Genomic DNA, 21,055 nt, shown 5'->3' on the forward strand with positions numbered 1-21,055 from the left:
CTTATATCCTCTGAAATGATGAGGGAAGGAATATCTGGTTCCTGCTGAATTTGGTTGAGGTATCTCATCCCACAGTGTGCTGTGGCTCAGAGCTCTTTCCACCTAGACTTCAGAGCCTTACCCTGGCTCTTCGTGCTAGTTATCATGCTCCTTCTTTCCACACATTCTGCAGATGCTCCCAGGCCTCTTCTGTTCCCAGAACCAGAATATTCTTTCTGTCTCCCTAGGCATTTCCTCACCCACCTTCCCATAGGCTTTTTTCTTGCCTTATACTACCTTTTACAGCCTATGAGTCAGTTACCCAAGTTTTGGTTCTTGATAAGTACAAATTTATTCTTTTCTGTTTCTTGAAATATAAGCTTTCAAAGCTATTATCTTGCCATGGATTTATTTTAAGAATAGTTTAAATATCAAAACTAAGCAATGTCTCTGAAATAATTATTTTGAAAAAGAAGATAGCCAGGGTATATTTCTCATATTTCTTTTGTATTTTATTTAGAAAATTAAATTTAACAGGGTGACATTGATCAATAAGGGTACATAAGTTTCAGGTGAATGTTTTTATAGCATTTGAACTATTGATTATGTTGTATACTCATCACCCAAAGTCAAATCATTTCCTGTCACCGTATATTTGATCCTCTTTCCCCCTCCCCCCTGGTACTACCTAATTTTTTATCTATGTCCATGAGTTTCAGTTTTGTATCCCACCTATGTGTAAAATCCTATACAGGTAGTTCTTAGCTGTTTCTGATTTACTTATTTCACTCATTATAATGTTCTCAAGGTCTATCCATGTTGTCATACATGGCAATATATTATCATTTCTTATGGCTGAGTAGTATTTTATTGTATATATGTACCACATCTTCTTTATGTTAGTCTTCTAACAAGGGACACTTTGGTTGTTTCCATGTCTTGGCCACTGTTAATGCTGCAGTGAGCATGGGGATGCATGTGTCTTTAGGTACCAATGTTTTTTAGTTTTGGAGGTAGATACCCAGTAGAGGGATTGCTGGGTCATATAGTAGTTCTATTCTTTTTTTTTTTTTTTTTTTTTTTTGTACTTTTCTGAAGTTGGAAATGGGGAGGCAGTCAGACAGACTCCCGCATGCGCCCGACCAGGATCCACCAGCACTCCCACCAGGGGGCAATGCTCTGCCCATCTGGGGCATCGCTCTGTTGCAACCAGAGCCATTCTAGCGCCTGAGTCAGCCATGGAGCCACCCTCAGCGCCCAGGCCAACTTTGCTCCAATGGAGCCTTGGCTGTGGGAGGGGAAGAGAAAGACAGAGAGGAAGGAGAGGGGGAGGGGTGGAGAAGTAGATGGGCGCTATTCTTAATTTTTTGAGGAACCACCATAGTTTCTTCCATAATGGTTGTACTAATTTACATTCCCACCAGCAGTGAATGAGGGTTTCTTTTTCTCCACAGCCTTTACACCACTTGTTATTACCTGTCTTGTTAATAATAGCCAACCTAGCAGGTGTGAGGTGATATCACATTGGAGTTTCGATTTTCATTTTGCAAATAGCTAGTGAAGATGAGCGTCTTTTCATATATCTGTTGGGCATTTATATGTCCTCTTGGGAGAAGTGTCTGTTCAGGTCTTCTCCCTATTATTTAATTGGATTGTTTGTTGTGTGTTGCTGAGCTTCATGAGTTCTCTATATATTTTGGATATTAACCCCTTATCTGAACTGTTGTTTGAAAATATCATCTCCCATTTAGTTGGCTGTTATTTTAACAGTTTCTTTTGCTGTGCAGAAGCTTCTTAGTTTGATATAGTCCCATACAGCTGTCTTTGCCTTTACTTCCCTTGCCTTTGGCGTCAAATTCATAAAATGTTCTCTACGGCCAAGGTCCATGCGTTTAGTTCGTATGTTTTCTTCTGTGTAATTCCCTGTTTCAAGGCTTCTATTTAGGGTTTGGTCCATTTTGAATTAATTTTTGTTCAGGTAGACAACCTAGTAAAGTTTCATTTGTTTCATGGGTTTTCCAGTTTTCCCATCATCATTTACTGAAGAGGCTTTCTTTTCTCCATTGTGTGTTTTAAGCTTCTTTGTCAATGATTATTTGTCCATATATATGTGGTTTTATTTCTGGGCTCTTGATTCTGTTCCATTGGTTTGTGTGTTTGTTTTTCTGCCAATACCATGTTGTTTTGATTTTCATGGCTCGGTAGTATAATTTGAAGTCAGGTAGTGTGATACTTCCAGCTTTATTCTTTTTCCTAGGGATTGCTTTGGCTATTTGGGATTTTTTTTTTTTTTTTTTTTTTTTTTTTTTTACAGAGTCAGAGAGAGAGTCAGAGAGAGGGATAGACTGGGACAGACGGACAGGAACGGAGAGATGAGAAGCATCAATCATTAGTTTTTCATTGAGCATTGTGACACCTTAGTTGTTCATTGACTGCTTTCTCATATGCTCATATGTGCCTTGACCACGGGCTTTCAGCAGACCGAGGAACCCGTTGCTCGAGCCAGTGACCTTGGGTCCAAGCTGGTGAGCTTTTGCTCAAACCAGATGAGCCCGTGCTCAAGCTGGCGACCTTGGGGTCTCGAACCTGGGTCCTCAGCATCCCAGTCCGACGCTCTATCCACTGCGCCACCACCTGGTCAGGCTGTTTGGGATTTTTTTATGTTCCTACTCAAACCTGGGGATTTTTTGTTCTATTTCTTTAAAAAATGACATTGGGATTTTGATGGGGAATGCATTAAAATTTGTATATTGCTTTGGGTACTATGGCCACTTTAACTATGTTGATTCTTCTAATCCATGAACATGGATTATTTTTTCCATTTCATATTTCTTTTCATTTTCTTTCAGTAATGCTTTATAGTTTTAGTATATAGGTCATTCACATTTTTTGTTAAGTTTATTCCTAGCTATTTTATTTTTTGTTGTTGCAATTATGAAAGGACTTGGGTTTTTTTTAGTTTATTTTCTGATGTTTCATCATTGGAGTGTAGGAAAGCAGTGGACTTTTGTATATTGATTTTGTATCTTACAACTTTACTGTATTGGTTTACTGTTTCTAGAATTTTTTTTGGTGGAGTCTTTGGGGTTTTCTATATACAGGATCATATCATCTGCAAAAAGTAATACCTTTATTTCTTCTTTCCCTGTATCAATGCCTTTTATTTCTTTCTCTTGCCTGATTGCTCTGGCTAAAAAATTCCTGAACTATGCTGAATAAGATTGGAGAGAGTGGGCAGCTTTATCTTGTTCCTGGTGTCATAGGAAAAGCCTTCATTTTTTGCCCTAAAGGATGATATTAGCTGATAGTTTCTCATATGTATGGCCTTTAGTATGTTGATGTACTTTCTTTCTATTATGATTTTATTGAGTGTTTTAAACATAAAGGGATGTTGTATCTTATTGAATGCCTTTTCTGCATCTATTAATAGGATGATATGATTTTTGGTTTTTGTTTTGTTGATGTGGTGTATTATGTTGAACCATCCTTGTGCTCCTGGAATGAATCTCACTTGATCAAGATGTATTATTTTTTATGTGTTGTATTTAATTTGATATATATTTTTTTTAGGATTTTTGCATCTGTATTTATTAGAGATATTGGTCTATAGTTTTCCTTTGTTGTTGTTCTTGCCAGATTTTGGTATGAGGGTTATGTTGGCCTCATAAAATATGTTAGGCAGTATTGCTTCTTCTATTTTTTGTAAGATTTTTAGGAAGGATAGGTACCAAATCTTCTTTGAATGTTTGGTAGAATTCACTAGTATCGCCATCTGGTCATGGACTTTATTTTGGGGGGATGTTTTTGGTAGTTGTTTCTATTTCCTCCCTGCTTATGGGTCTATTTCAGTTTTCCACTTCTTTGTGACTCAGTCTAGGAAGATTTTATAGTTCTAGGAATTTATCTATTTCCTCAGGGGTCCCCAAACTTTTTACACAGGGGACCAGTTCACTGTCCCTCAGACCGTTGGAGGGCCGCCACATACAGTGCTCCTCTCCCTGATCACCAATGAAAGAGGTGCCCCTTCCGGAAGTGCGGTGGTGGGGGGGGATAAATGGCTTCAGGGGGCCGCATGTGACCCGTGGGCCATAGTTTGGGGATGCCTGCTCTAGGTTGTTGAGTTTGATGACATATCTTTCATCGTATTTTACTATGATCTTTTGGATATCTAGAGTGTCTGTGGTAATTTCTTCTCTTTCATTTTGGATTTTGTTTATATGAGTTCCTTCTCTTTTTTCCTCGGTGAACCTAGTCAGGGTTCGATTTTATTGATATTTTCAAATAACCAGCTCTTTGTTATAATAATTTTTTCTATACTTTTTTTGTTCTCTGTTTCATTTAGTTCTGTTCTAATTTTTACTATTTCCTTCTGCTGACTTTGGGTTACCTTTATTTTTCTTTTTCTAGTTTTTAAGATTTCATGATATCATGTTAGGTTGTTTACTTGAGATTTCTCTTCTTTCTTGCTATAATCCTGTAATATTAAAAAACAAACAACAAGAACCTCCCTCTTATTACTGCTTTTGCTGCACCCCAGAAATTTTTATATGTCGTGTTGTCATTCTCATTTGTCTATATATATCTTTTGATCTGCTTTTATCTCTTTTTCAATACATTCATTTTTTAGAAGTATATTATTTAATTTCCACATTTTTATGGGTTTCTTCACTTCTTTTTTGCTGTTATATTCTTAATTTTAAAGCCTAATGACCAGAAAATATGTTTGATATAATTTAAGTCTTTCTGAATTTGTTGATGTTAGTTTTTTGGCCCAACATATGGTCTATCCTTGAGAATGTTGCATGCACATTGTGGAAAAATATATAATCTGATGTTTTGAGATGAAATGTCCTGTAAATGTATATTATATTTGTTTGGTCTAGTGTGTCATTTAAGGTCAATATTTCTTTATTGATTTTCTGTTTGGATGATCTATCATCCAATGGTGTGTTGAAATCTTCAATATGATTGTGTTTTTGTCTGCTTCAATTTTTAGATCAGTTAGTAGATGTCTTAATATTTTGGTGTTTCCTGATTTGGTGCATATATATTAAGAAGTGTATGTCTTCTTGATACAATGTTCCCAATATTATTATGAAATGTCCATCTTTGTCTCTGGTTACCTTTGTTGTCTTGAAATCATTGTTGCCAGATATGAGTATGGATACACCTGCTTTTCTTTTATAATATTCGCTTGGAAAATAGTTTTCCAACCTTTTACTTTGAGTCTGCTTTTGTCCTTGTGGTTTAGATGTGTCTCTTGAAGGCAGCGTATGTTTGGGTTTTGCTTTTTGTTCCAGTTTGCTACTCTGTGCCTCTTAATTGGTGAGTTCAGTCCATGTACACTTATAGTAATTATTGACTCCTGAGGATTTCCTATAGCCATTTTATGTTTTGTTTTTCTGGTAGCTCTATGTCTTGTTTGGTTCTTCTTTTTTGTGTTTCTTGTCAGTTGTTTTTGTTTGGTGGTATTTCATACTTCTTTCTCTTATTTCTTTTTTAAGCTGTTTTTCAGTAGTGGCTTTATTGTGGTTGGTTACCATTAGGCTTAAGAAAGACATGTTCATATGTATTATACAAGAGTCCTTTGTCATATGAGTGCTTCTGCACTCCATCCTCCTTTGCTACTGCAGATCTTTGTCATCTCCCCTTTTATGTTAGTGTTGTCACAGATTATCCTTGTTTTTGCTGTGACCTTGTTGGAGCTTTTACTTGTAGTTTTTAGAGGTTACTGTTTTCTTCCAGTAGGTGTCACTGTACTACAAGTTTTAGCTCTGTGAAATTCCTGGGTTGTCCTCTACTTAGATGTTGTGGCTGCAATGATTTAGGCAGGACTGCAGTTGCATTGCAGATGGGGTGTGTTGTGAGGGCTTTACAGCTTTCTGCCTCTAGCAATGGTGATCTCAGGCTTCTGTGCACTCCTCACCATGTTTCAACAGACCAGAGGACCAGATATAGAGCACCTCTGTTCTTCAGGAGAGAGAATGGCTCTGGAGAGCTAACAGTGGGGGTTGTCTGCTATTCTCTGTGACACGAGATGAGGAAAGTGGGATCTGGAAGGCTGGGGTGCCGCACTTTAGTTTTCTCTATCTCTGCGAAGTGCAGACTGCAATCAGACTGTGGGAACGCTGGCTATGACCCTGCACTCTGGCCACTTTGGTTTAGTATCACCCCCTCTGCCCCTATATGTCACTGCTTCTTCCGGCAGGAAACCCAGTCACTCTGGGTTTTCCTCTCTGTACAAAATCCAAACAGCTTGAGCTTCCCTCCTCCTTGTAGTCTGGCAGAGAAAGAAAAACCCAGTCACTCTGGGTTTGTCTCCTTTTGAAAGTCAACCACATATGTGTTTTATCTTCTGCCCCCCCCCTTAGCCTATCCCACCTTTAGTCCATTCAGTGTGTGGATCTTTCAAGCATGCCTGCAAGCCCTGCTGGGTTTCCTTTGCTGCATTATAGTTGTTTAATTTGTTAAAATTTCAAGGGGTGAGATCAGGAGTATCTCTCATGCCACTATTACTCTACCAACACTTTTTGTTCATTGATTTATTAATGATAGCCATTCTGACAGGTGTCAGGTGATATCTCCTTGTGGTTTTTATTCTTGTATTTTTTTTATTCAGTGAGAGGAGGGGAGGCAGAGACAGACCCCCTCATGTGCCAGTATCAGGATCCACTCAGAAAGCCCACTAAGGGAAAAGCTTTGCCCTTCTGGGGCATTGCTCCATTGCTTAGCAACCAAGCTCTTCTTACCACCTGAGGCAGAGGCCATGGATCCATCCTTAGCACTTGGGACCAACTCGCTCCAGTTGAGCTATAGCTGCATAGGAGAAGAGATAGAGAGAGAGAAGCAAGAAGGGGAAGGGTGGAAAAGCAGATGGGTGCTTCTTCTGTGTACCTTGACCAGAAATCAAACCCAGAACATCCACACGCCAGATTGATGCTCTACCACTGAGCCAACTGACCTGGGCCTCATTGTGGTTTTGATGTGCATTTCTCTAATGATTAGTGACATTGAACATCTTGTCATATAAAAGTAAATACTCTTAATTACATACTTTAGCTATCAAAGCAGATAAAAATATTAAGTATATATTACATTTAAGGAAACAGGATTAATACATTTTAAAAATAATACCACCTAGATTGCATGCTTAAACAAGTGATTATTCACATAATATGAGTAATTATTACTTAAGAATTATGAACAGCTACTTTGTTGTATTGAATATTAGAACATTATAATAAATAGACTAGATAGTATTTAAAATTTCAAGGCAAAAGATGATGTAGTATCTAACCATAACACTAGGTGGTGGTAACTGATTTTAGAAATTAAAGCGTGAAAATATTTCTAACCTATTTTTTTTTAACTAAACATTTAATGCTGGTTACACTTTAATAGGAAAGTAGGGGAAAATTTGCAAGGCTATACAGTACCATTTCTACCTGTTTGGGCTGCTCACTCTCCCTGTTCCTTTTGCTTTTGAATGCTATACTCCAATGATTCTCAAATTTGTTGGTCTCATGCACTTTAAACTTTTAAAAATTATTGAGCATCCTAAAGAGCTTTTGCTAAAGTGGGTCATAAGTAAATAATGATCTATTGGTATTGAATAATGAGTAGTGCTTTGCTGATGCTTTGCTATGAACTGTTAATAATAAATATGTGCTAGGTTTTAAGTATAATTTTGAGTAAAAGTAATTGTTTTGTTATAGGATATATATAACAATATATATATACTTATATATAAGTACTTTTCATATGTATGTGTACTAATACAATGCTAACTTTTTTTATTGTTTGTTTGTTTTGCAGAACTTCTTGGTATACGTGAACAAGCAGCTGTAGGATTCTTAACATTAATGGAAGCTTTAAGATACTGTAAGGTCAGTTGATTTTTAAGATACTTGATTGTTGTTTGTTCCCATGGTCACTGTTGTGGATAATGTTTTGTCCTGTGACAACACATTTTAGCTCCTACTGTTATTCTATACCCTCTTCAGATTCTTCCTGGTCTCCCTTCCTGAACTGAAGGCTTATTATGGGTAGAGTTCAGCTGGCTCACAAAGGGTGGGGCAAGAACACAGCATGGAACAGTTTATGAAAATAAAAACATCTATTGTTTAATATAAATGTATTTTTGGTAAAATGAGGGAAAAGAATGTACTGTTTCTTTCATACCAGTTAATAGTGCACTTCACTGAAACAATGGAAAATACTTTATCAGGCATAAAAAGAGAATCTGCTCAATGCCTGAAATTCTGACTTTTGTTCATCTGAAAGATGATTTCACACCACAAAAGAGGAATTCCAAGCATTTAATAGCATTGAACACTTTAACACATGTGCTGAGTTTAGGAGCTGCCATGAAACTCATTTATTGCTATGTATTTTATTGCTCCCCTACACAATCTAGAATAGCTATTGGATATTTCAAAGAATTTTAAATGGTGTTTAAATCATTAGTGGTTTGCATGTAACATGTCTTTATTTGGAGGAGGAAACAAGACCTAATATTCTTTTCCAATTTAAAATGGTGGTTCATGGCAGTGGTTCTGGTGATTAGTTTTAGTAACAGTAACAGTGTCTTGTGCTTACCCATTTTTCCTTCTTTCCCTTATTCCTTTTTTTAAAAAACAAACATTTATGCTGACACTTGGACAGGGTGACATGTTATGAAAATCAAATAGGTTTTATCTTACCCTTATTAATTAGCATCAATCATAACGTTAAACAGTAGAACTTATTTTTTTAATAATTTTAACTGTACAAGCTAAAACTATTCAGTGTCAGCCTAGCAACCAAAGAATTGAGCTGCATGCTCTTCTAGCACACACACATGCATTTATATCATATATCCTAAAAGTGTGTGTGTATGTGCACACACAGAAAGGATGGTAACTATATAGAGTTGATGCATATGGTAATTAGCTTGATTGTAGTGATCTTTACACAATGTATATGTATATCAAAACATTAATTTGTATATCTTAAATATATATAATTTTTATATCAATGATATTTTAATAAAGCTGTTTTTAAATAAAAGTGTGTATGTTTTGAAGAGGTTAGGGTATTTATACTTTAAAATTTTCACCATACAACCCTGACGATCTGGATTCTGTCTGTCCTTCCAGAGGTGCATGCTCTCTCCATTGCTGCACTCCAGCCATGCTGTCTCTTTCTTTCTTTCCCTCCCTCCCTCCCTCCCTCCCTCCCTCCCTCCCTTCCTTCCTTCCTTTCTTTCCTTCTTCTTTCTTTTTTCTTTTTCTTTTTTTTCAGGTGAGAGGAGGGGAGATAGTGAGGCAAACACCCACATACTCCCTGACGGGATCCACCTGGCAACACCGTCTTGAGCTGATGATTGAATACCAAACTATTTTTAACACCTGAGGCTAATGCACTCCAATGGAGCTATCTTTAGTGCCCAGGGCCGATGCTCAAACCAGTTGAGCCACTGGCTGCAGGAGGGGAAGAGAGAGAGAAGGTGGAACGTGGGTGAAGCAGATGATCACTTGTCCTGTGTGCCCTGGCTGGGAATCGAACCTGGGATGTCCATATACCGAACTGACACTCTATTCACTGAGCCACTGGCCAGAGCTAATAAATAAAATCTTAAAAAAAAAAAAAAAATTCAAAGGGTCCTGGTGTTGGTTAAACCAGGGCATCATATCAGGGTTGTTGGCTAATTAGGAAAGAATAGTGGGCCCTGACTGCTGCAAATAGCCATTTGGAATTTCCCAATTCTAGGCAGTCTGTGTGAGCAAAAGCAACTCAGTAAATTTGATTGGTAAGGTTAGCTGTTTTTAAGTAAAATCTTTGTCCTTATAAATGTGTGGAATTGATTGATGTGAATTCTATTTTGTTGTTGTTATTGAACATTAAGCTTTCTTTTTCTGTCACATACACACAAAATGATACTACCAAATTTTTGGTACTATAGTTTTTAGAGATTAAATAAATAACCCTGAAGCCAGGCTGTAAGTGTAACTTTTTTACATTTTAAAGAGATTCATATTGTAAAACTTGGAAAGATACCTCCTACCATGAAGAGTTAAATGACAGAATTCTTTTATATACTTCCATGTTTTCAAATATATATTTTGCTTTAGAGAGATTATTATATTATCCTAGGTTGTTCTGAAGACAGGAGGATGTTATTAAGGCTTTTCCCTTTATTCATAAATGTACTCATTTGTTCATTTATAATGATTTTCCTGATCAAGTTATTATAATCAAGCTTATGGTTTTAGGGTTTTGAGGTGCCAAGCTAAAATTCCAGAAGTGGCCATTCTATCTAGGAACTTTAGTAAAACCTGAGAATGAGTCTTAGGGTTAAAACTCATTATTTCTAGCTCTGTTAAATAGTGTTGTTTTTGTTGTTCTGTATAAAGGCCCTGATCATCTTTATAACAATCGTTTTACATTTAGCATTTGACTTAATGGGTAAGACATTCTAGCAAAATGCATTATTCCATTTAAATATGAATTGGACACTCTATTTACATTTCAAATATTCATGGCCAAATATCTAACAGACAGTATAAAATTTTCATCTGTGTGTTTATTTTGCTACATTTGTTCTAGGTTGGTTCTTACTTGAAATCTCCAAAATTTCCTATATGGATTGTTGGCAGTGAAACTCACCTCACCGTATTTTTTGCCAAGGTATGCTTATAGTAGGATTTTTTTTTAAGGTGTAACATCACTCAGACAAGTTATATAAGTTTATATTTAATTTTGACCTTGGTGCAAACGTCAGTGTATCCCCACTAACAAGTGGATCATTCTAAAATCTAAAATATTAATACTAAACATATTGTTATACTGCTCTAGTTTAAAAAATAAATAAATAAAATCTGTGATGACTTCGTTAGAAATCTCTTACCTTTTCTGACTCTAGTGCTTTGGTGTTTGTGTTGTGGGTTTTGTTTTTGTTTTTTAGGAATCGCTTGTGTTATAATAAGAGTTCCAGATTGTTCTCTTGTATAAAAGATTAAAATCTCACTTACATTATATAAAATAATTTTAGTAACAACTTCTTCTAGGAAAATATTTTAAAATTTATTAATTGTTTGATGGTATCACACTTAGGTGCTCTTTTAAGGTGGAATAGTCCCTATAGTTTTAATAGGTTCATGGTAACAATATAGAAATTAATTAAATGTATTTGAATATGTTTATTTTAAAATTCTGACAACAAAACCTTTTCTAAATTCTAGCCTTTAACAGTGTTTTTTCCCTACAATTGAGTTATTCAGAGCTGTAAAGTCAGACAGCCTTTATTTGAATTCCAGCCTTGCCACTTTCTAACATTGCTCAGCGTCTTTTCTTATGTATTTAACATGGGGATTAATAATAGTACCTATCCCTCTTAGAATTGTTCTCAGCCTTAAAGATCAAACATTTAGCAGTACTATTTATTACAAGTTAAATGCCCAGTAAATCCTAGCTGTCATCATTGTCATCATCATCATCGCTGTTGTTTTCATTATTCTACAAACATTTATTAAATGTCTCTGATTTTCCTACAGATTTTCTATATGTTGGCCTGAGGAAAATATATAATTGTGTTTTTGAGGTTTCTCAATTCTGATGCACTTTCAATTACTCTTTAATTTTTTTAGCTTGTATTTACTAATGTGGGTTTATTTATGTCTGTAAGAATTGTGATTAGTATAAATTGTAGCTAAGATTGAACTGACAATGCTGAATTCTGTGGGTCTGTTTTCTTATTTGTTCCTGTATTTACTTTTATTGTGCTGGCAAAGTGCAGCTAGTGGGTTTAGAGCAAGTTATACATACTGCTCACAAAAATTAGGGAATATTTTATAGTTTCATATTTATTTTGAAATATCCCCTAATTTTTGTGAGAAGTATACTTAACTTTTTCTTAAATAAGTAGAGCTATAAAATATAACTCAAAGTACAGACTGATAGGTAATACTTAGTCTGAAAGCTTTTGCTGTTCCCTCCTAAAATGAAGAGGAAGAAGTTAAAAGCATAATGTAAACTATAGAAATTGAGCAACTTCTAATTCCTGAATGAAGATTTCATTATTTGACTAATTATTGTGTCATGTCATAAATTTTCATAAAAGAAAATTAGTTCTAATTTTCATATAAAGGATACTTTCAAGCCGGTTATTATTTTATTTCCAACCCTATTCTTTAGATTTAAGAAAATTAATAAATTCTGTGAAATTATATGTTTTAAATATAAATGATAATATGAAAATATTTTAAACCTAAATTTTATGATTGATATTTAAGGGGTGCTTATATTGTCAAAATAGCAGCAGACAGTTAATACAAGGAATAGAGTCAAGTCAGCTATGTAAATATGCAGGCATTTTGTATTCAAACATCTACATATTATGTATATTGATAAAGTTGTGGGAGTAAATGATACCTACTTACTATGAAATATACACCTGTTACCAGCCTTTCCTGGTGTTCTTTGTTGCTCTGATAGCACTTGGTTCATTGTGCTGTTGCATTTATAACATAGTGTATAGTCCTTACTTCTCACACCATTTTTTAATATGTCAGATGATCAGCTGGGAGCCTTGTCCAAAGCAGGGGTGCTTTCATTTATCTTCTTATTTCTAGACCTCAAGACATGCAATGAAATGTTAAATTAGATACATCAGTACACAAAGTGAAACACAAAAATTTCTACAGCACCAGCTGTAGGCCTAACCAAACAAACTCAGAGTATGCCATGTCAGTCAGAAAGAGTTTTTAAATCTATTTTCATTTATCTGCTTCCTTGAAGCTACTAATAATCCTGATAGGAAAATATACACACATCTGAAGTGGTCATAGAGAATTTTATAGTAAGATTTAGATTCTTCAACTGTTATAAATCTTGAAAATCATATATCTCGCTTTTGAACTCTTCAAATGATACTAATGTTTTCTATTCTGATATTTCCTATTCTTTCGATCTGAAATACAGTCTGGCACACACATTAGTTTAGTAACTAAAGCCTTTGCATGAATTTTCCATACTTGGCTTCCAGTGACATTTATATCTTCTCAAAATATTTTTTCATAACTCATTGTTTATTTAATTTTTATTTTAAATTTATTGTATTGACATGGTTTCAAGTGTTCCAATCAATATAACACCCTCTACACACCACATCATGCCCCCTTATATCCCATAAAAAGTCTCTTTCCACGTCCATCTCACCCCCGTTTCCCTCTCTACCCCTATCTCCACTTCCCCTTTCCCTCTTACTATTGCTACTCTGTTGTCTGTATATATGTATTAACGTATGTCCCCATGTATAAGACGCTCCCATGTATAAGACACACCTTAATTTGGGGGGCCCAAAATTTGAAAAAAAAATGTATTTCATAAAGTTATTGAACTCAAATTTTATTCATCATAAAATTCATACAACTCCTCATCACTGTCAAAACTCCCATCCATTAGCTTGTCCTCATCTGTGTCTGATGACAAATCACTGTCTTCAACAATGAGCACAAAAACAAGCACGAAAAAGCAGGAAATGCAAGTAAAAATATCTACAACCACTGTATAAGATGCACCCAGTTTTTAGACCCCAAATTTTTCAAAAAAAGGCTGTATCTTGTACATGGGGAAATATGGTATGTACACATTCTTCAATGCTATCTTCTCTTCCCCCTTCCCTCTGACAGCTGTCCATCTGTTCTCTGTGATCCTGCCTCTGTTTTTATTTTGTTCCTCAGATAATTGTGTTCATTAGATTCCCCTTAGCAGTAAGATCATAGGATATTTGTCTTTTTCTGCCTGGCTTATTTCACTTAACAAAATAATCTCCAGGTCCATCCATGCCATCACAAAAGGTGAGATTTTCTTCTTTTTTACAGCCATGTAGGATACTATTCTGTAAATGTACCACAGCTTTTTTATCCACTCGTCCACTGACGGACACTTGGGCTGTTTCCAGATTTGGGCTATTGTAAACAATGCTGCAGTGAACATGGGGGTGCATATCTTCTTTTAAATTCATGTTTCGAGATTCTTAGGATATATTCCTAGAAGTGGGATAGCTGGGTCATAAACTCGTTCCATTTTTAATTTTTTGAGGAATCTCCATACTGTTTCCCACAGTGGCTGGATGAGTCTGCATTCCCACCAGCAGTGCAGGAGGGTTCCCTTTTCTCCACGCTCTCACCAGCACTTGTTTGTTGATTGTTAATGAAAGCCATTCTCGCAGGTGTGAGGTGATATCTCATTGTGGGTTTTTCTGTTTTTGTTTTTAATTTTTTTATTTATATGATTAAAATTAACAGGGTGACATTGGTCAACTAGAGTACATAGGTTTTGGGGAAACATCTCCACATCATTTGGACAGTCGATTGGGTTATATACCCATCACCCAAATCAAATCATCTTCTATCACCTTATATTGGTCCCTCTTTATGTCTCTTCCCCTACCCCATCCTCTTCCCATTTCCCTTACCCCCTTCCCCCTCCCCCTAGTAACGAGTGTAATTCTATTTATGCCCATGAGTCTCAATTTTGTGTACTACCTATGTATGGAATCATATAGTTCTTAGCTTTTTCTGATTTACTTATTTCACTCAGTATAATGTTCTCAAGGTCCATCCATGTTGTCATAAATGATACTGTGTCATTGTTTCTTATGGCTGAGTAGTATTCCATTGTATATATGTACCACATCTTCTTTATCCAATCCTTTATTAAGGGGACTTTGGTTGTTTTCATGTCTTGGCCTCTGTGAATAATGCTGCGTTTAACATGGGGGTGCATGTGTCTTTACATACCAATATTTTCAAGTTATGGGATTATATCTCCAGTAGAGGGATTACTGGGTCATATGGTAGTTCTATTCTTAATTTTTTGAGGAACCTCCATATGTTCTTCCATAGTGGTTGTACTACTTTACATTCCCACCAACAGTGAATGAGGGTTCCTTTTTCTCCACAGCCTCTCCAACATTTGTTAGTACCTGTCTTGTTGATAATAACTAATCTAACATGTGTGAGGTGGTATTTCATCGTAGTTTTTTTTTTTTTTTTGTATTTCTCTAATAGCTAGTAAAGGTGAGTATCTTTTCATATATATATTTCTTCTTGGGCGAAGTGTCTGTTCATGTTCTCTCCCCATTTTTTGGATTGTTTGCTTGTTTGTTGCTGAGTTTTGTGAGTTCTTTATATATTTTGGATATTAACCCCTTATCTGACCTGTTGTTTTAAAATATCATCCCCCATTTAGATGGCTGTTTTGTTGTCAGTTTCTTTTGCTGTGCAGAAGCTTCTTAGTTTGATATAGTCCCATTCATCTGTCTTTGCCTTTACTTCCCTTGGCTTTGGGTCGAATTCATAAAATGTTCTCTACAGCCAAGGTCCATGAGTTTAGTACCTATGTTTTCTTCTATGTAATTTATTGTTTCAGATCTTATATTTAGGTCTTAGATCCATTTTGAATTAATTTCTGTGCATGGGGAAAAACTGTAGTCAAGGTTCATTCTTTTGCTTGTGGCTTTCCAATTTCCCCAGCACCATTTATTGAAGAGGCTTTCTTTTCTCCATTGTGTGTTTTTGGTTCCTTTATCAAAGATTATTTTCTCATGTATATGTAGTTTTATTTCTGAGGTCTCCATTCTGTTCCATTGGTCCGTGTGTCTGTTTTTCTTCCAATACCATGCTGTTTTTGTTATTGTGGCTCTGTAGTATAATTTGAAGTCAGGTATTGTAATACCGCCAACTTTTTTTTTCGCCTCTCAGGATTACTTTGGTTATTCGAGGTTTTTTATGGTTCCATACAAACCTGATGATTTTTTGTTCTATTTCTTTAAAAAATGACATTGGAATTTTGATGAGAATTGTATTAAATTTGTATAATATTGCTTTGGGTAATATGGCCATTTTAACTATATTTATTCTTCCTGTACAAGAACATGGGATATTTTTCCATTTCATTGTGTCTTTTTTGATTTCCTTTAATAATGTTTTATAGTTTTCAGTATATAGGTCCTTTACATTTTTTGTTATGGTTATTCCCTGTTTTTGTTTTGTTTTGTTTTGTTTTATTTGGGGTGGGGGTTGCAACTGTGAAAGGAATTATGGTTTTGATTTTCATTTTTCTAATCATTAGTGACATTGAGCATTTTTTCATCTACCTATTGGCCATCTGTATGTCCACTTTGGAGAAGTATATTCAGGTCTTTTGCCCATTTGTTAATTGGATTGTTTATCTTCCTGGTGTTAAGTTTTATAAGTTCTTTTTAAATTTTGGTTATTAACCCCTTATCAGATGTATCAGCAAATATGTTCTCCCACAGAATGAGCTATCTTTTTATTTCATTAATGGTGTCTTTTGCTATGCAAAAGCTTTTTAGTTTGATATGGTCCCATTTGTTTATTTTGTCATGTATTTCACTTGCCCACAGAAATATATTGGCAAAAATACTGCTACTAGAGATGTCTGAGAGTCTACTGCTTATATTTTCTTAGGATTTTTATGGTTTTCCAATCTGGATGCCTTTTATTACTTCTTGTCTGAATGCTGTGGCTAGGACTTTCAGTACTATGTTACATAAGAGTGGTGAAAGGTGGTACCTTGTCTTGTTCCTCACCTTAAGGGGATTGCATTTAATTTTTGCCCATTTTCTATGATGTTAGCTGTCAGTTTGTCATATATGACTTCTATTATGTGGAAGTATGTTCCATCTATTTCAATTTTGCCAAGAACTTTGATCATAAATTTGCTCTGGATTTTATCAAATACTTTTTCTGCATCTATTGATATGATCATGTGATTTTTATCCTTCAGTTTGTTTGTGTGCTGAATCACATTTATTGATTTTCTAATATTGAACCAGTTTTACTTCCTTGTAATAATCCCAATTGATTATGGTGTATGATCTTTTTATGTATTGCTGAATTTGGTTTGATAATATTTTGTTGAAATTTTAGCATGTATGTTCATCAGGGATATTGCCCTATAGTTTTCTTTCTTTGTAGTGTTTTTACCTGGTTTTAGATTAGGATAATGCATGCCTCATAAAATGAGCAGGGAAATCTTCCCACCTCTTGGACTTTTTGAAAAGCTTGAGAAGAATAGGGATTAGTTTTTCTTTGAATGTTTAGCAAAATTTCCCTGTGAAGCCACCCAGTCCAGGACTTTTGTTTGCTCGAAGTTTTCTTGATAACTGTTTTAATTTCATTTGTTATAATCAGTTTGCTCAGGTTTTCTGATTTTTCCAGATTCAGTTTTGAAAGATTGTATGTTTCTAAGAATTTGTCCTTTTTGCCTAGGTTGTTCAATTTTTTGGCATATTGCTGCCGCCTGCATGGGGAAGTGAAGACCTGAGTACGGGCAATGGAGGATTAATGAAAACACAAAGCCATATATAGAGTTTGGGCTAGGTGGGACACTGTACTCTGATGGAGACACAATGACCTTGAGCCTGGAAAACCCGTTTATTTTATATGCTTAAACAAAAGGGTATTTTGTTGGGGGGGGGTAGAGGTAATAACTATGTAACTCTCTATCTTACAAGCATATCAGAACATACTAAGCCTGTGATAGCACTGTGTGCTTGCTGCCCTGCTTCTGGCATCAGTACCATGAACAGCCTTCAAGTAGTTTTAGTGACCTTGCCCTGCCAGGTCACTCAAGGCTGAGCAGGGCCCTTCCTGTGCTCTCAGCTGTAGGTAGGCCAGATATATTCAGAATACAACCAAAAAAATACAAATGACTGAAATAAAAAAAAGAAGAACCAAACAAGAAACAGTGCTATCAGACAGCAATATATAAAATGGCATAGGAAACCCTCAAGTGTCAATAATTACACTAAATGCAAATTGATTGAACTCACCAATAAAGAGACACAGAGTAGCAGATTGAATCAAGAAGCAAAACCCAACAGTATGCTGCCTTCAAGAGCCACATCTAAACTACAAGGATAAAAATAGATTCAAAATGAAAGGTTGGAAAATGATTCTCCAAGCAGATAATATCCAAAGAAAAGCAGGTGTGGCCATACTCATATCTAACAATGCTGACTACAAGACAACAAAGGTAATCAGAAACAAAGATGGTCATTTTGTAATGATAAAGGGGACATTGAATCAAGAAGACATACCACTTCTTAATATATATGCACCAAACCAAAGAGCACCAAAGTATATGACATCCACTAACTGATCTAAAAATAAAAACTGACAAAAATACAATCATATTTGGAAACCTGAATACACCGACAGCTCTAGATCATTCAAACAGAAAATCAATAAATATTGGCCTTAAGCGAAACACTAGAGCAATTGAATATGATAGACATCTAAAGGCCATTTAACCCCAAAACATCAAAGTATACATTTTTCTCCAGTCTACGTGGAGCATTCTCAAGAATTGACAATATGTTGGGCCACAAAACTAACATCAACAAATTCAGAAAGATTGAAATTATACCATGCATATTCTCTGACCATAAAGCTCTGAAACTAGAATTCAACTTCAAAAAAAGAAGTAACCAAACACACAAAAATGTGGAAATTAAACAACATACTTCTAAAAAATGACTGGGTCAAAGAAGAAATAAAAACAAAAATCAAAAGATATATACAGACAAATGAAAATGACAACAGATCATATCAGAATCTCTGGGATGCAGCAAAAACAATAATAAGAGACTTATTACAGAGTTATATGAACAAACAAGAGAGAGCCCAAGTAAACAACTTAATATCACATCTTCAGGAACTAGAAAAACAAGAACAAAGGCAAACCAAAACCAGCAGAAGAAAGGAAATAATAAAAATTAGAGAAGAAATAAATAAAATAGAGAACAGAAAAACTATAGAAAAAGTTAATAAAAGAAGGAGCTGCTGCTTTGAAAAGATCAACAAATTGACAAACCCTTGGCAAGACTCACCAAGGAAAAAAAGAGAAAGGACTCATATAAACAAAATACAAAATGAAAGAGGAGAAATTACCACAGATATCATAGATATACAAAGGATTATTGTAGAATAGTATGAAAAACTATATGCCACTAAATTTAACAATGCAGAAGAAATTAATAAATTTCTAGAACAATATAAGCATCCTAGACTGAACCATGAGGAAGTAGAAAGCCTAAACAGACCCATAATTAGAGAAGAAATAGAAACAGCTATCAAAAACATCCCAAAAAAGAAAAGTCCAAGGCCAGATAGCTATACTAGTGAATTCTGTCAAACATTCAAAGAAGATTTTGTTCCTGTTCTTCTCAAAGTCTTCCAGAAAATTGAAGAAGCAATACTTCCAAACACATTTTATGAGGCCAACATAACCCTCATACCAAAACCTGGCAAAGACAACACAAAAAAGGAAAACTACAGACCATTATCTCTAATGAATACAGATACAAAAATCCTAAACTAGCAAATTGAATACAACACATTAAAAAAATAATTCACCATGATCAAGTGGGATTTATTTCAGTATCACAAGGATGGTTCAACATATGTAAAACAATTAACATAATACACCTTATTAACAAAACAAATAACAAAAACCATATGATCCTATCAATAGATTCAGAAAAGGCATTCGATAAAACACAACATCATTTTATGTTTAAAACACTCAACAAAATATGTATAGAAGGGAAATATCTCAACATAATAAAGGCCATTATGACAAACCATCAGCTAACATCATATTAAATGGCAATCAACTAAAAACTTTTCCTCTAAAATCAGGAACAAGACAGGTTTGCCCACTCTCTCCACTACTATTCAATGTAGTGTTGGAAGTTCTAGCCAGAGCAATCAGACAAGAGAAAGAAATAAAAAAGAAATATTGGGAAAGAAGAAATAAAAGTTTCACGTTTTGCAGATGTTATGATCCTGTATATAGAAAACTCCAAAGACTCCACAGAAAGGCTATTTGAAACAATAAACCAATACAGTAAGGTTGCAGGATACAAAATTAATACAGAAGTCTACTGCAAATAATAAAAACTTAAGAAAATGAACTAAAAAATATCCCTTTTACGGTTGCAACAACAAAATAATACCTAGGAATAAACATAACAAAGAATGTAAAGGACCTATATACTGAAAACTACAAAGCATTATTAAAGGAAATTAAAAAAGACACAATGAAATGAAAAAATATTCCTTGTTCTTGGATAGGAAGAATAAATATAGTTAAAATGGCCATATACCAGTTGGCTCAGCAGTAGAGCATCAGCCTGGTGTGCAGGAGTCCCAGGTTCGAATCCCGGCCAGGGCACACAGGAGAAGCACCCATCTGCTTCTCCACCCCTCCCCCTCTCCTTCTCTGTCTCTCTCTTCCCCTCCCGCAGCCAAGGCTCCATTGGAGTAAAGATGGCCCAGGCACTGGGGATGGCTCTGTGGCCTCTGCCTCAGGTGCTAGAATGGCTCTGGATGCAACAGAGCGACGCCCCAGAGGGGCAGAACATCGCCCCCTGGTGGGCATGCCAGGTGGACCCCGGTTGGGCGCATGTGGGAGTCCGTCTGACTGCCTCCCTGTTTCCAGCTTCGGAAAAATGAAAAAAATAAAAAATAAAAAAATTTAAAAAATAAAATAAATAAAATGGCCATATAACCCAAAGTAATGTACACATTTAATATAATTCACATCAAAATTCCAATGTCATTTTTTAAAGAAATGGAACAAAAAGTCATCAGGTTTATATGGAACCATAAAGAACCCTGAATAGCCAAAGTATTTATAAGGAAAAAAAAAAACGAAGCAGGGGGCATTACAATACCTGACTTCAAATTATACTGCAAAGCCATGATAAAACAGCATCGTATTGGCAGAAAAATGGCACACAGACCAATGGAACAGAATAGAGAGCCCAGAAATGAAACCACATATATATGGTCAAATCATCTTTGATAAAAGAGCCAAAAACATACAATGGAGAAAAGAAAGTCTCTTCAATAAATAGTGCTGGGAAAACTGGAGAACCACATGCAAAAGAATGAAACTGGACTACAGTTTGTCTCCTTGCACAAAAGTTAATTCAAAATCAATCAAAGACCTAAATATAAGATTTGAAACTATAAATTACATAGAAGAAAACATAGGTACT

The 21,055-nt window shown here is 35.4% G+C and overlaps 1 protein-coding gene across 3 annotated transcripts in view; it reads left to right on the forward strand.

Moving 5' to 3' along the window:
- The window catches only part of MINDY3 (MINDY lysine 48 deubiquitinase 3), a 100,440-nt gene that overhangs the window by 33,462 nt on the left and 45,923 nt on the right, over positions 1–21,055 (forward strand). For all 3 annotated transcript variants that reach the window (XM_066280865.1, XM_066280867.1, XM_066280866.1), the window contains 2 exons: positions 7,795–7,865; positions 10,567–10,647. In XM_066280865.1, the coding sequence (XP_066136962.1) occupies positions 7,795–7,865; positions 10,567–10,647 (152 nt within the window). The remainder of the gene's footprint in view (positions 1–7,794; positions 7,866–10,566; positions 10,648–21,055) is intronic.

Source organism: Saccopteryx bilineata, chromosome 5 (assembly GCF_036850765.1).
Source record: "Saccopteryx bilineata isolate mSacBil1 chromosome 5, mSacBil1_pri_phased_curated, whole genome shotgun sequence".
Lineage (NCBI taxonomy): Eukaryota > Metazoa > Chordata > Mammalia > Chiroptera > Emballonuridae > Saccopteryx > Saccopteryx bilineata.